This window comes from Pipistrellus hanaki, assembly GCF_964339955.1.
Source record: "Pipistrellus hanaki genome assembly, chromosome: X".
Classification (NCBI taxonomy): Eukaryota; Metazoa; Chordata; class Mammalia; order Chiroptera; family Vespertilionidae; genus Pipistrellus; species Pipistrellus hanaki.
The window spans coordinates 52,426,144-52,441,956 of NC_140524.1; the positions used below are offsets into that span (position 1 = coordinate 52,426,144).

The window sequence follows — 15,813 nt, forward strand, 5'->3', positions numbered from 1 at the left end:
AATAGATAGATATAGCTAAAATAAAGAATTTGTAGTAGCTGAAACCAGTTTGGCTCGGTGGATAGAGCATCAGCCTGCGGACTGAAAGGTCCCAGGTTCGATTCTGGTCAAGGGCATGTCCCTTGGTTGTGGGCACATCCCCAGTAGGGGGTGTGCAAGAGGCGGCTGATAGATGATTCTCTCATCGAATTTTCTAACTCTCTCTCTCTTCCTCTCTGTAAAAAAATCAATAAAGTATATTAAAAAAAAAGAATTTGTAGTAAAGCTTTTCAGTTATAATTATAGATATATTAATAGTGGGGACTTGTTCCTTGTTGAAGGAGGGGGCTGGTTGCATTTCCCCGAACAGAAAGAATGTGGTGGTTTTACATTTAAATATCTACATACTTGTTTCCTGGCTTTCCACTCCTTTTGCCAGCCAGAAACATGGTTTTCCAGAGCCCATGGCAACTTGGAACTTTGGAGTTTCCTAAATTAAATAATAACAATTTATTAAATATCTAGGTATTTTGAAATGACAAAATACTCAAATGTTAATCTGAGTTTGCCTCAGATGAAAAATCTAGAGAATAGATTTGAATCTATTAATTAAATATGTCTTGAATTTTATTTGAAATATATTCTTAAAAATGTGAAGGGATTACTAATCTAAGAAATGCTAAGTATTTAACTTGCCACCTAAAATTTAAGGCTTCTTGCATTGCTGAAGGATGCCCAGGACAAAACCAGAGACAGTTCAACCTGCATCACCATCATTTGTCCACCATCTAGAACTGAAATATCAATGCTGACATCTACACATAAGGAACTGTTTGACATTGAAATTGGGACTCAAAAGAACTATTGGCCCAGAAAGAAACTCACTACAGACTGATTCATTTGCCTCTCAGCATAACCATTATGGCTGGTCTCATCACGCATCTAAGGGAAATAATGAGCAACATAAACTGATGAACAAAAACAGACCCAGAGACAGGGAAGCATTGATCAGACTCTCAAACCTCAGAGGGAAGGTAGGGGAGGGTGGGGGGAAGGGGGAGAGATCAACCAAAGGACTTGTATGCATGTATATAGCCTAACCAGTGGTCACAGACAACAGGGGGGTGGGGCATACCTGGGGAGGGGTTTAGGGTGTGAATGGGTGATGAGGACAATTATGTGATACCATAATCAATAAAAAAATTAAAAATTATAAAATAGCCAATACCGGTTTGGCTCAGAGGTAGAGCTTCGGTCTGCGGACTGAAAGGTCCCAGGTTCGATTCCGGTCAAGGGCATGTACGTTGGTTGCAGGCACATCCCCGGTAGGGGGTGTGCAAGAGGCAGCTGATCCATGTTTCTCTCTCATCGATGTTTCTAGTTCTCTATCTCTCTCCCTTCCTCTCTGTAAAAAAATATCAATAAAATATATTTTAAAAAAATTAAGGCTTCTAAGAGCTTAAAGTTCAAATTAAGTTGGGAGAAATTATATCGTTGTGATAAAGTATAGAAATTTATTTTTGAGAAAATAATTATTGTATTTTATATGGTCTAATTAAAAAAGAGGAATAATTCTGTGGTCTCAACCAAATATTTAATATAAATACCAGTTTAAATTTAATTAGTACCTTTTAGAATAATTAAAATAGTATATAATATAATCTTTGGGATACACACACACACACACACACACACACACACACACACACACACGATGATCTTTCCAAGTTAAATTTCAAGACCTTAACCTAGAGATTACTTTGGAACAGTCCAAGGGTCCTGGAGTCATTCAAGGACCTATTCTGTCTTCTTAAAAAATATTTTTAAATTGAATGAGATTAATCTAATATACTTAAAATCACATGGAGAGTTTTATCAAATAAAAATTAATAAATATATTTATTTATATACATATATTTTAAATGTTATAAAGATTTTAACCTCTAAGAGAGGACAAGGCATAGTTATTGAATATTTCTTCAGCAGTTGAATTTTAAAAACAAAAGCAAACAGGAGCCCTCAGGTGGCCTGTCTTTTGAAAGGGCTGGAGGGTAGGGCAACATCTCTACTTTATAGATCAGACATGAGTTTTCTTGCTTTGCTTTTTCAATAAATATGCCAACTTTAATTACTTAATGAATTAGGTTTTCATAATATAATCAAGGTCTCATATAATTTTAGTTAAATGAGAAGCCAATGTTTTTATAAACAATTGGCTTTAACAAAGGCCAAGGTAAAAATTCCCATAACCCCTCTGTGTATGCAAATGAGCACTAGCCAAAAAAGTATGCTGTTTAAAAGCAAATTTTAAGCTTAATAAAAAGGAGAAATTTAAAAAATTTTAAATCTCTTCTGCTAATATTTACAGGGTGAGCTGAAGGTTATTATTTAAGCCTTAAATCTGATAATTAATAAAGTCACCATAAATAAAAAGAGAGTCACTTCAAATATAGGGAAGGTAGCATTAGCCAGCATCTTAAAGCAACCAAGTATGTTTTTTGGTTTAAAAGAAAAAAAAGTTTTAAAAAGGAAAATTTTAAATATGGCCTAGAAGTTTATATCCTGGGAGGAAATAAAGGGAGGTTTCCTTCAAATTTATGAAAAGCCATACTATAATTAAAAGTCAATGTATTAGGCTTTAAGAATGAAAAGTAAATAATTTGCATTTTTCCTCCCTAACAAAGCTTGTACTCAAAGACTGATAGATTTTCAAATAGTGTCATTACTATCCATAGCCAAAGACAAATAAAGTTAGAAAATAAGCCTTATTTCAGATTAATTTAAATTAGCAAATTAAAAAAAGTGAATATAGTATTCAGAGGAATTTAGTTTTACTAGGCAGGAATCTATTCCTGGAGCATTAACTATTTTTCACTGATAGTTCATCTCATAGTAAAAGCTGATTACCATGCAAGGAATTCAGACCAGTCATACTTCTTTACAAATAATTTAATTAAAAGCTATCAATGCTGCATTGCAAGATTTTCAAAAGACTCTTGATATTATTTAAAACAAAAATGGGGGCATAGTGGAGAAATATCCTGTAAGTAAATTATATAAAGCCTTAATTACTTAAATATTTTACTTAAAATTTTTTTTCACTTGTAGTGCTAATGGCAAGACACCCATGGTGTCAGAATAAGCTAAAGGAAAATGGTTTGGCAGAATGAAAAGATATGGAGTCTAGTATATAGAAGGATTCCTTTATTAACCTTTGGTCAAGGATATGCTTGTATATTTCCAGAAAATTCCTCCAAGCCTGTGTGGATTCCTGCACCAATGGATCCAAGAGATGAACTGGCCAGACTGCTCCAACCACAGATAGCAGTGGCCCCAAGCAACATGCTGATGAGACTGAGGAGAAACTGTCTAGAGATGGGGAATGGCGAAGATGCTTTGCCATGCTAGCAGTCATCAGCTGTGTGTCACTGCAGGTTGCCCTAGACCAAGCCAAAGAAGGTCGGACCTGCATTGCCATTGCTCATCATTTGTCAATCATCCAGAACTGAAATATCATTGCTGTCAGGTCACAGGGGACAGTGATTGAGAAGGGAACCCATAAAAAAAAATGTTGGACATTGCTTGGAAAGCAGTTGGCCCAGAAAGGAGCTTACTTCAGACTGATCACTTTGATGCATGGCTGCAATTTAAAAGGACATGAAATAATTCAATCCTTTCAATTGAATTTAAAAATCTCAAAAGGACACGAGCTCTGCAGATGGTAGACATTCTTATTAAATTTATTAAATCAAAAAGGGGGATATGCTTGAGGCTAAGAACAGTAGTTAGTGTAATAAATGCAACAAGTTCATCAGAAGGCTGATGCACATTTTCAGCAGGGATGAAGATCTGCATATTATTACCTGCTGCCAAACAGCTGAGGGCAATTCCCCTAACCTAATAATCCTTTGTTTACCAAACCTTACCTTTGATATGTATATCTGCTTTGCTAAAGGGAAATGTGTTAATAAAAAGCCGTGGGTCCAAAGATTTGGAGAGCTTAGTCACTAGAACTAAGTTTCCATCTAGCTCCCCCAAAATGCCTTTCAGATTTATATTTTTTAACTAGTAATCATGTATGCTCAGTCCTTCTTCAGATTCCTGAACCCTTGCTGTAAAAAGACTGTGGCATAAGAATATGTCCATTTCTTCTAGGTTGATGAGTTTATTGTAATAGAGTTGTTTATTTTATTATTTTTTTTTATTTTTTTTTATTTTTTTTTTACAATCTTTTCTATTTATGTGGGGTCAGTTGTTACTTCACCTCTTTCATTTCTGATTTTTTTTTAATATGGTTCCTCTGTCTTTGCTTCTTGGTGAGCCTCCTTTTCAAAGAACCAGCTCTTATTTTATTTTATTTTATTTTATTTTTTTTTATCTCTATGTAATTTATTTGAGTTCTGATTTTTATTATTTCCTTTCTTCTACTCATTCTGGAAATTTCCTGTTGCTCTCATTTTATTTCTTTAAGTTGTAGTTAGATAATTTCTCACCATTTTTTCCTGTTTCTTGAGGTAGGCCTGTAATGCTATGAACCCCCATCTCTGGATTACTTTCACTGTATCCCATAGATTTTGAATTGGCATGTTTACATTGTCATTTGTTTCCAGGATGTTTTTAATTTCTTCTTTGATCTCCTTGGTAACCCAATCATCCTATATAATAAAAGCCTAATATGCTAAGTGTCCAGTTGTTCAGTAATCAATTCAACCAATCAAAGTGTAACATGCTAATGATATGCTATGGCTGCTCCACTGCTTGCTATGGCGTGCACTGACTAACAGGAGGCAGATGCTCTGACTGGTAGATTAGCTTGATGCTGGGACAAATCCGATCAGAACTGAATGAGATGGGCTGGACATATCCTGGAGCTTTCCTGTGGTCCGTCCCGGATTGTCCAACCTCCCATGTCCCTCCCTTGCTCTGATCATATACCTGGCCGATTCCCTCTCACAATCTGGGACACCTCAGGGGATTTGGAGAAAAGGTTTTGGCCCAATCCTGCAGGCCAGGCTGAGGGACCCTACTGCATAAAATTGTGCACTGGGCCTCTAGTTGTTTAATAACATGCTATTTAGTTCTCAAGTGTTTGAATTTATTTGTTTTCATTGTAGTTGATTTCTAATATTATGTCATTGTATTCCAAGAAGATGCTTTATATGATTTCAATCTTCTTAAATCTGAACAGACTTTGCTGGTGTCCTATTATGCGGCCTGTCTTTGACAATGTCCCATGAATACTTGAGAAGAATGTATATTGTGTAGCTTTTGTGTGAAATATTCTGAAGATGTCAACTAATTCCACCTGTTCTAGTGAATCATTTAGGATTGCTGTTTCTTTGTTCAGTTTTTGTTTAGAAGATTTATCCAGTAATGTAAATGGGGTAATAAAGTTACCTACTATGAATATATTGCTGTTGATCTCTCTCTTGATATCTTTCAGAAGTTTTTTTTGTTTGCTTGTTTTAATGTATTTGGGTGCTCCTGTATTGGGTGCATATATATGTTTACCAGATTTATATCCTCTTGTTATATTGATCCCTTTAGTATTATGAAGTGGCCTTCCTTATCACTTGTTATGGAGTTCATTCTAATTTGTCAGGTACAAGTATTGCTACCCCAATTTTTTATCATTTCAATTTTCCTAAAAAATATTATTCCATACCCTTTGTTCTGAGGTAGGTCTGTTGTAGACAGCATATATATGGGCCAGGTTTTCTTACCCATACAGCCACTCAGTGTGCTTTGATTGGAACATTTAATGCACTTATATATAAGTTTACTAGAGGCCCGGTGCACAAAATTCGTGCATGGGGGGGGGGCGGGTCCCTCAGCCCAGCTTGCATGCTTTCCAATCTGGGACCTCTCAAGGGATCAATCCAGAACTGCTGGCTCACAACTGCTCACCTGCCTGCCTTCCTCATTACCCCTAACCGCTTATGCCTGCCAGCCTTATCTCTCCCTAACCACTCCCATACCAACCTGATTGATATCTAACTGCTCCCCTGCCAACCTGTTTGCCCCCAACTTCACTCTTCTGCTGGCCTGGTCACCCCTAATTGCTCTCCCCTGCAGGGTTGATTGCCTCCAACTATCCTTCCTTGCAGGCCTGGTCCCTCTCAACTGCCCCCCCCCCCTTGCAGGCCTGGTGCCTCCCAACTGCCCTACCCTGCTGGCCATCTTGTAGTGCTCATCTTGTGTGCACATAGGAGCAGGATGATTGACCACATGGGGGCAGCTATTGTGTGTTGGAGTGATGGGTAATCTGCATATTACTCTTTTATTAAATAGGATAGAGGCCTGGTACATGGGTGGGGGCCAGCTGGTTTGCCCTGAAGAGTGTCCTGGATCAGGGTGGGAGTTCCCTTGGGGCATGGGGTAGCCTGGGCAAGGGGCCTATGGTGGTTTTCAGGTCAGCCATGCCCCCTGGCAACCCAAGCAGAGGCCCTGGTATCTGGAAATGATTTACCTTCTACAATTGAAACTTTGTAGCCTGGAGCAGAGCTAAGCCTCCTGTTTGCTCCATGGCCAGCAGCCATTTCTGTTTGGATTTGTTTACCTTCTATAATTGAAACTTTGTAGCCTTGAGTGGAGGCTTAGGCCCACTAGGGCAGGAGGAAAGCTTGGCTTTTTCTTTTACCTGGGAAACCAAAGCCTCCCTCATGTTCTCTGTGGCTGTAGCCATCTTGGTTGGGTTTATTTGCATACTCACTCTGATTGGCTGGTGTGCGTGGCTGGTGGGTAAAGCAGAGTGATGGTTAATTTGAATATTACTTTGTTAGGTAGAATCATTGATGGGTACTTGTTTGTATCCATTTTCTTTAGGCTGTGTTCCTTCTTCCCTTTCTATTCCTTTCTCTTTCTATTAAAAAAAAAACAACTTTATTGTTCAGATCATTACAGATGTTTCTCTTCTCCCCTTCCATAGCTCCCCTCTACTCAGTTCTCACCCCCGAGGCCCCTCCCCCACTGACCTCCCCATAGGTGTAAGCTTTTTGTCCAATCTCTTCTCACACATCCCATAACCTCCCCTCCCCTGAGAATTGTCAGTCTGCTCCCTTTCCATACCCCTGATTCTATTACATTCAACAGTCTGTTCTGTTCATCAGGTTTTTTATGCATTTGATTTTTAGGTTCATTTGATATATATTTGTTTTCACTTTGTTGTACAAAATTTTTTATCTTTACCTTTTTCTTCTTCTTCCTCTTTTTACAGAATACCCTTCAGCATCCTATATAATAAGAGAGTGATATGCAAATTAACTCACTCTGCTATACCCACAGGACACACCCACCAGCCATGTCCACCAACCAATCAGTGCAAGTATGGCTGTTTCTTTATCTCCCCATGGTCTCTCTTTTCAGGATGTCTGGTTATGTAGTTCTCTCTGTCCTGCTTTGATTTAAAGGCACATAATTCACCACAACCAGGTAGAACACATAAGGTACTGAACAGAAATATATTTGTGATATTAATAACCTCCAATAAAGGTGATCACTGTAAAACGGCAAATTATGGGATAGGAGAGAAAGAAGAAGAGTAAAAAGAAAATAAATAAAAATGGAGTGTCAAAATGAAATTGGGAAACAGGAAAAAAAAAAAGTAAGAGAGAAAAGAACAAGACTAAGAGAGAAAAGGGGGAAAAATTATATATATGGGGATTAAATTCCAATAGAACAACCACTAATCCCAAAGCCAATGCCAGAAACAGTATTTGGAGATTAATATAAACTACACCAACTAATATAAGTGAGGCAAGGGAAAACAGAAGTAAAAAAACAAAAACAAAGCAAATAAAAAATACCAAACTACAACAGCAAAAAAAGAATAAGCAAAACAATCTCACTAAACAGCATAAAAATTCAATATAATCAATATTCAAGCAAATAACAACAAAAGGACAGAGAGAAATACAAGGTGTTTTTTGTTTGTTTGTTTATTTGTTTGTTGATAGTTAAGACAGTGAAGAGAGTGATGTGTATGTACTTGGATCAGGGGAATGGAAATTAGATATATAACTGGGGTGAAATTTTAGCAGGGGATAGACAGAAAAAATAGGGAAAATCTAAAGCAGGAAAGGGTTAAGATAAATAGGACATCAAAAGGGGAAGGGTTAGGAAGAGAGTGTTGGCATAAGGGTCATGTTGAGATAGGGTAAAATGATGTTAAAGGAAAGATGAAAATAGAATGTAGAATACTAATCCCAATGTAAAATAAAGAGAAAATAATATGACACTTTTTAAAAAAAGAAAAAAAGAAAGAAAAAAAGGTAAAATAGCAGAAGTAATAATGCTGATTGAAAATAAAAATGTAATAATTAAAAAGATAAAATCAAGTGAGGAAAAAAGAAAAAAAATGTGTTTCTTAAGTAAAAGATTGAAAAAATGAAAATAAAATTAAAAAATAAGAAGAATTAGAATAAAAAAATATGCAGTAGTGAAGGTCATTCATTTCCTCTATTCTGTTTGGCATGCCTGTTTCTCAGTCCGAATAGTATTGTAGTTCCCTGCATTGCACTGCTCTTCAGTGTTGTAAGCCAGTCCTTATTTTTAAGTAGGCAGTGTTTTAATTTCTTGTATTACTTTATTTTTTATTAAATAAAAATAATAATAATAATAAAGTCATTTTGTAATTCAGCCCCTAGGTGCCAGTGTTTCTGCATTGACTTCCCAGACTCTGTGGCTGTTCTAGCCTTCTTTCTCTGTGGCACTTAATACTGGTTTGAGGAGGTGGGCTGCCTCAGAGCTAGCTCTCCAGTGGTCTCTTCCCATTCCGATCCCCAGTTTCCAGAAAAACAACTTTCCCCTGCAGTCTCCCAGGTATGCCAAACTGGGTGATTTTTACTTAGTAATCAGAAGCAAGGGAATGAAGAGGAAAGAGCTCAAGTGTGCAAATGATTGGTCTATGCGCAAGTTTAAGCAGCTTGCTCACCTTTCAAATCCATATGCTCTCCCTTTGTTTCAGATTGGAATGGGTTGCTTTTTAGAGATCCCTTCTGTTATCAGCTTTGGTACCCCTTCCACATTCATGGATCACACCAGACCCAACAACCAGGGACTTTTCTAGGCACATACTTCCCCAGTCCTCCAGGTCCTATAGCACGTACATTTCTCTCTCCCACTGCCACTGCCGCCGTTTCCGCTGTGGCCACCAGGACCCAGATACCTCACCTGGCGAAAGCTGACCTTTCCATGGTGGAGTGAAGAGCCCCTTGAATCCAAGTGTTTGTGCCCATTGGGGACTCACAACTGTTCAGTGTTCACCACAGTTGTGGGTTTTCAGTCTTCAGATAATATTCACTTTCCCTTGCAAGATGAAGCAGTTTTCTGTCTGAACCGTAGCTCTGGGGGAGATCTTAACTGCAGTATGGCTGCCAGGTCAGGGAACCCCATCTATCAGTCCCCCACCCTCTTTTAGAGTTTTGCTATCCCTTCGCTTGCCAACAAACATTCCCTGAGCAACCCTCAGCTGCTCCTTCTATCTGCTTCGGGTCAAGGCTCAGAACATGTCTGTCTATTCAGTCGCCATTTTCTCCTCCCTCCTGCATTTTCAATATGTGTTTTTTTCCTCCAAAGTTTCGTGGTTAATAGTTCAGGGTCATTGCTTCATACTGTTTATGGGTAATAACTCTGTGGACTGCTTTGCTTCAGAAATAATTTGATTAGAAGTACTGCTGTTTAACACCATTCAGGAAAATGTTACACTATAGAGAGCATTGGATTTGTGACAGAATAACATTGATGAGAAGCCAGGCAAACTAATAATATGATAGCTTTGCTATTAAATTGGCCTTTTGGAATTTTTGTCTACCATTTTTATTGATATCATGGCTATCTCCTAAGAGATAAGCATGTGACCAATTTGTTGAGTTTTATTTGGTAAGGACAGAAACCAATGCCAGATAAACAAGGTCACAGTAACTTCATATAGACTTCATGCTTCCAGGATACTCTGTTTCTTTCCTCTGAAGTTAGATATCTATTTGTGATGGAGAAAACATTTATGTAAAGGGGAAAGATTAGAATGCACTGAAATGAACGCTCATGTTGACATCATCGGCTTCAAAGGACTCATTTGATGTAGTGACTCAGCCTCTGTGAATCTGACTGTGTGTATGTTCTGTGCTTTTACAGGGAGTCATCATCCAGGGACCTCCCAGAGACCACAAGAAAACATGGGGAGGAGTAAGTTTCCCTTCACTTTTAAATAATTTAAATAATTTAGACTCTCTCCATATTAATCCAATGTACCCAGGAAATTAGATTTGCAACTCCAAGGTTTTCATATGTGTGTGTGTGTGTGTGTGTGTGTGTGTGTGTGTGTGTGTGTTGGGGTATATTTAAATTATATTTTTGGTTAGTGTTAGAAAGATTTTGTCTGAAACGGGCCTATACAGAGACAAACCAACAGACCACATGTTGCTCACTGGAAAGGGTCTTTTTTTTCTTCTCTTTTCTAAACACCTCCCAGCACAAAAAGAGAAAGCTCAAACTAGATACTATATAGACCTGTCCTAATCCCAGATTCTTTACAGTTCTTAGCAAAATATGCTTCTAATTGTTTCTAAGCCTTGTTGATAATAACATAAATTAAAACATGCAACCAATGACAATATTAAAAAGTTGATTTATAAATGGTTTTGATTTCCCCTAAAATTTTAAAGCCCGACATTAAGAACCATTAGATGAATTCCATTTGTTATTTTTCCTTTCTTATAAGGCTATTTAGGGTCAGTGACTAATAGACAAATTTAAGGTCATTTCATTGCTAGTATAAACCCGCTACTAATGACTTCATAAATAATTCTAATCAATGTAGACTATAAAATCTGATGCTATAAAGGACCTCACAATGAGACTTGGTGTTGTGTAGTATTGTGAGAAGAGTACTAGACACAGATAATCAAAGATATGAATTCAAGTCTACCCCTACTACCTTGACCAAATCCTAGAGCTCCCCTAAACTTGTTTGTTCATATCTGAGGGAGGATTAATATATTCTGCACTTCGAGCCTCAGGAAGCTAAGGTTGGCATAATGTGATAATGCATATGAAAAGCGTGTTGAGAACTCTATAAAGTACAATCAAAGAGAGCAGTGGTATCTGCTCTTTTTTGTCCTTATTGAATAAGTATATCTTCATTGGTTCTGTCTTTTTATTAGTTAAAATGAAGTTATTTTTATCAGCAGGGCTCACTAGGGTTGTGCAAGTGAAAGAGAATTCCACCTTATGTTTTGAGCTCTAGGCACTTTATATGCCCCAGTTTAGTATTGACCCTGGTAGGCCCTGGATTAATCATGGAAAATATCTTCCTGAACCTACTGAATCAGATTTTGCCTTCTCCCTTCAACCCTGGGGCTTTCCTTGGAGATTGAGTAACCCCAGAGATTATGATTCTTTTATCAAACTCAACAAAAGATACTAATCTCTGATATTTTAGAAATTTTAAAAAAATGAATAAATTAAAAAGAAAACATCAATTTTCAGACTAATCCATGCCATTTCCTAACACCAAGTCAGTTGTTTCCAGAGTATCTCACCCTGTTTGGTCTTCAACTAATCGCAAACTTTGGTTGGATTTAGAGAAGAGAGCTACACTGAGAAAGGGCAACACATTTTTTCTTGTTTCTTCTTTTCCTTTTTAATTATCAGGTCATTAGCAAAGAGATCATTAGGTGCTTACTTTAAAAAGTTCCTCAGCAAGTATTTATTTAAATGATCAGGCAATTAATAGAATATTTGATAAAGCACAGGGCATGGTAATGTAATCTGCAAGATGGGCATGCTTCCTACCTTGAAATGAGATAAGGGAAGTGCTTCAAAAAGTCTACTTTTACAAACAAACAGAAGCTTGTAAAGTGATCAACTGTTTGTGTTGACCCCTTTATGTTTTGAAATTTATTTATTGATTAAGGTATTACATATGTGTCCTTATTCCCCCATTTTCCCCCCACCCCCACCCCACTCATGCTCTCACTCACCTGTTGTCTGTGTCCATTGGTTAGGCTTATAAGCATGCATACAAGTCCTTTGGTTGATCTCTCCTCCTTACCCTCACAATCCCCTACCTTTCCTCTGACTGTTTGACAGTCTGATCAATGCTTCTATGTCTCTGTTTTTGTTCATCAGTTTATGCTGTTCATTATATTCCATAAATGAGTGAGATCATGTGATATTTATCTTTCCATGACTGGCTTATTTCACTTAGTATAATGCTTTCCAGTTCCATCCATGCTGTTGCAAATGATAAGAATTCCTTCTTTTTTAGATGAATCATAGTTTTTTAACCCACTCATCTGCTGATGGGTACTTAGGCTGTTTCCAAATCTTAGCTATGGTGAATTGTGCCACTATGAACATAGGGGTACATATATCCTTTCTGATTGGTGCTTCTAGTTTCTTTGGATATATTCCTAGAAGTGGGATCACTGGGTCAAATGGGAGTTCCATTTTTAGTTTTTTGAGGAAAATCCATATTGTTCTCCACAGTAGTTGCACCAGTCTGCATTCCCACTAGCAGTGCACAAGGGTTCCTTTTTCTTTGCATCCTCACCAGCACTTGTTATTTGTTGATTTGTTGGTGATAGCCATTCTGACAGATGTGAGATGGTACCATGTTGTCATTTTGATTTGCATCTCTCAGATGATTAGTGACTTTGAGCATGTTTTCATATATCTCTTGGCCTTCCTTATGTCCTCTTGGTTTGTTTGTTTTTTAAATATATTTTTATTGATTTTTCACAGAGAGGAAGGGAGAGGGATAGACAGTTAGAAACATCAATGAGGGAGAGACATAGATCAGCCACCTCCTGTACACCCCCTACTGGGGATGTGCCCGCAACCAAGGTACATGCCCTTGACCAGAATCAAACCCGGGACCCTTCATCCGCAGGCCAACGCTCTATCCACTGAACCAAACCAGCTTTGGCTTATGTCTTCTTTGGAAAAGTATCTATTTAGGTCCATTGCCCATTTTTTGATTGGGTTGTTTATTTTCCTTTTGTTAAGTTGTATGAGTTTCCTGTAAATGTTGGAGATTAAACCCTTATCAGTGAGGACTTTGGCAAATATGTTCTCCCATGCAGTGGGCTATCTTGTTGTTTTGTTGATGGTTTCTTTTGCTGTGCAGAAGCTTTTTATTTTGATCTTAGTGCATTTTCTAAGTGCTATAGCAGTAATTTGTCGTATTTACTAGCATATGCAGTTATTAATTGCTAATTTTGCTATCTTTAACTTAAGAACACAGCTTATGGAAGCAATTCATCATGCTGTTTCAATCATAACTAACCACATTATGGTACTACTTTTTTTTTTTTTTTTTTTTTTTAATAAAATAGGAATAATAATTTAACCATGTATCTTCAAAGGGATGAATTTTATGTTGTTGTACAGAAAATAATATCTGGAATAGCTGGGTGATAGCAAACTGACAGGATTTGTGGGGAATAATTAAGATAAAAAAACATGAAGGTAACAGCATTTTTTTCTGTTTTTCCTCTGTTTGTATTTAGTCTTTGGAAATAACTTTTACCTAGCCTGTAAGAAAATCTTATGTTTATAAAAATCTTAATTTGAAAAGTCAGTTTCCATTTTCATTTTCTATACTTAACAGTGACATGCTTTTGATGGTCTAGTATTCATGAACATATTGCCATAGAGAAACAGTGACAGTACTGTCAGGCATAGTCTTTGTGTGTGTGTGTGTGTGTGTGTGTGTGTGTGTGTGTGTGTATGTATGTGTGTGTGTGTTAATTAAAACATAGCAGCATAATTCCTTTGGGTCCCTGGATGTGCCTGGCTCCTTTAGCCCAAGGAACCCAAGCTTGTCCTCCCACTTATTAAGACTTTGTGGAAGAAAAAATGGTTTATAGCTACCACAGTAAATCTCTAAGCTCTTTGATGCACTATTTAGTCAAACTATTTAGTTGAGGCCAATCCTAAATTTTCACTCTGAGCATACATCTCCATATTTTCAAATGGCGAATGAATGTTCATACTGCTAAGCCTTGTAAAGTGACTATCTCATAATGTAGTGCTTAATTTTATTTGACAGCTCCCTGGTTTATAGTTCAAGTGCAGGCACACATTTAAAGAAAATTATTTCATGTTCTGGCCTGTGTGAAATCTGATAATCTCTTTTATTACAGTAGCATATTCATGCCTCTGCCTCTGCTGTTTAGATGATGTCATCAATTTATCTTAAATTATTATATTCATAATTTTATAGCAGTAATGTAAAATCTGCTTGGGCCATTCCTCTTCCCTGGCAAGTCTTTCCCATCAGGAAAAAAAGAAGTGAAGTAATTAACTTTTTAACAAATATATATTTTTATTGATTTCAGAGAGGAAAGAAGAGGGAAAGAAATATAGAAACATTAACGAAGAGAATTTTTGATCAGCTGCCTCCTGCACACCCACTGGGTATCAAGCCCACAATCCAGGCAACCTGTCCAGGAATCAAACTGTGGCCTCCTGGTTCACAGGTTGATGCTCAACCACAGAGCTATACCAGTGGGGAAGTAATTAACTATGGGTCAGACTCCTTAAGAAGAAAAAACTCATTATAGTGCTTGATGCTTTTTGTCTTTCATGCAGTCCTTTCTGGTTTTACCTATTTAAGACAAAAATAACCTTTGGTACATACGTTTAGAATAGTTTCTCAACCTCAGCACTACTGACATTTTTTAAATTCCGGCAAAGATCACATAACATAGAATTGACCATGTTAAAGTGTATATAGTTCAGTGGCATTTAGTACATTCACAATGTTGTGCAAGCAACTAGTTCCAAAACATTTTCATCACTTCTGGAGGAGAACCTGAACCCATTATGGTCAGTCACTATTCCTTCCTCTCCCCGGGCCCTGACACCTTGTAGTCTACTTTCTATCTCTATGGATTTACCTATTTCATATGTAATAATACAATATGTGGCCTTTAATATCTGACATATTCACTTAGCATATTTTTTAGGTTTATTCATGTTGTATTTAGTACTTATTCTTTTTTTAAACAACTTTGTGAGGAAGGTGGTATTATCCTTGTTTTACTAAATGAGGAAACTGAGGCACAGAGAGTGACTTTTTTATTGATTTTAGAGAGAAGAAGGGAGAGGGATAGAGAAATAGAAACATCAGTGAAAAAGAAAGAATTGCTTGGCTTCCTCCTTACACATCCTCTACTGGGGATCCAGTCCACAACCCAGGCATGTGCCCTAACCTGGAATTGACCTGTGATCTCCTGGTTCATGAGCCAATGCTCAATTACTAAGAAATACTAGTCCTTATTCATTTTTATGGCTGAAAAATATCCTATTGTATGATTATACTACATTTTGACTGTCCATTCATCAGTTACTGGACGTTTAGGTTATTTCCACCTTCTGGCTATTATAAATAGTGCTGCTGTTAACATTGATGTACAAGTTTTTGTTTGAATATCTGCTTTCAATTGGTTGGGATATATACCTAGGAATTACTGTTGACATTTTGGGCCAGATAATTTTTTCATTGTGAGTGGATGTCCTGTGCATTGTAGGATGTTTAGCAGCATTCCTGGCCTCTCTCCACTAGATGCCAGTAACACATATCCCTCCAACTTGTGACAACCAAAAATGTTTTTAGACACTGCCAAATGTTTTCTGGAGTGCAAAATAACCCAAGGTTGAGAACCACTGATTTGGTGTAAAGGAAAGGAAGTCTTTATAGATAAGCTATACAGTGGTGCCTCACACAACGAACTTAATTCGTTCCAGGAGCAAGCTTGTTATGCAAAAAGTTCGTTATGTGAAACGCATTTTCCCATAACAATACATGTTAAAAAAATAATTCGTTCT

The 15,813-nt window shown here is 37.2% G+C and overlaps 1 protein-coding gene across 3 annotated transcripts in view; it reads left to right on the forward strand.

The window, feature by feature from the left end:
• The window catches only part of PRRG1 (proline rich and Gla domain 1), a 211,276-nt gene that overhangs the window by 82,013 nt on the left and 113,450 nt on the right, over positions 1–15,813 (forward strand). Inside the window, exons 1-2 of one of the 3 annotated variants that reach the window (XM_084870519.1) lie at positions 3,226–3,438; positions 10,114–10,164. In XM_084870519.1, coding sequence (XP_084726645.1) covers positions 3,381–3,438; positions 10,114–10,164 — 109 coding nt within the window. In that variant the 5' untranslated portion in view covers positions 3,226–3,380. Of the gene's footprint in view, positions 1–3,225; positions 3,439–7,200; positions 7,304–10,113; positions 10,165–15,813 lie in introns of those variants that run through there. The other 2 variants (XM_084870521.1, XM_084870520.1) reach the window with 2 other exon arrangements.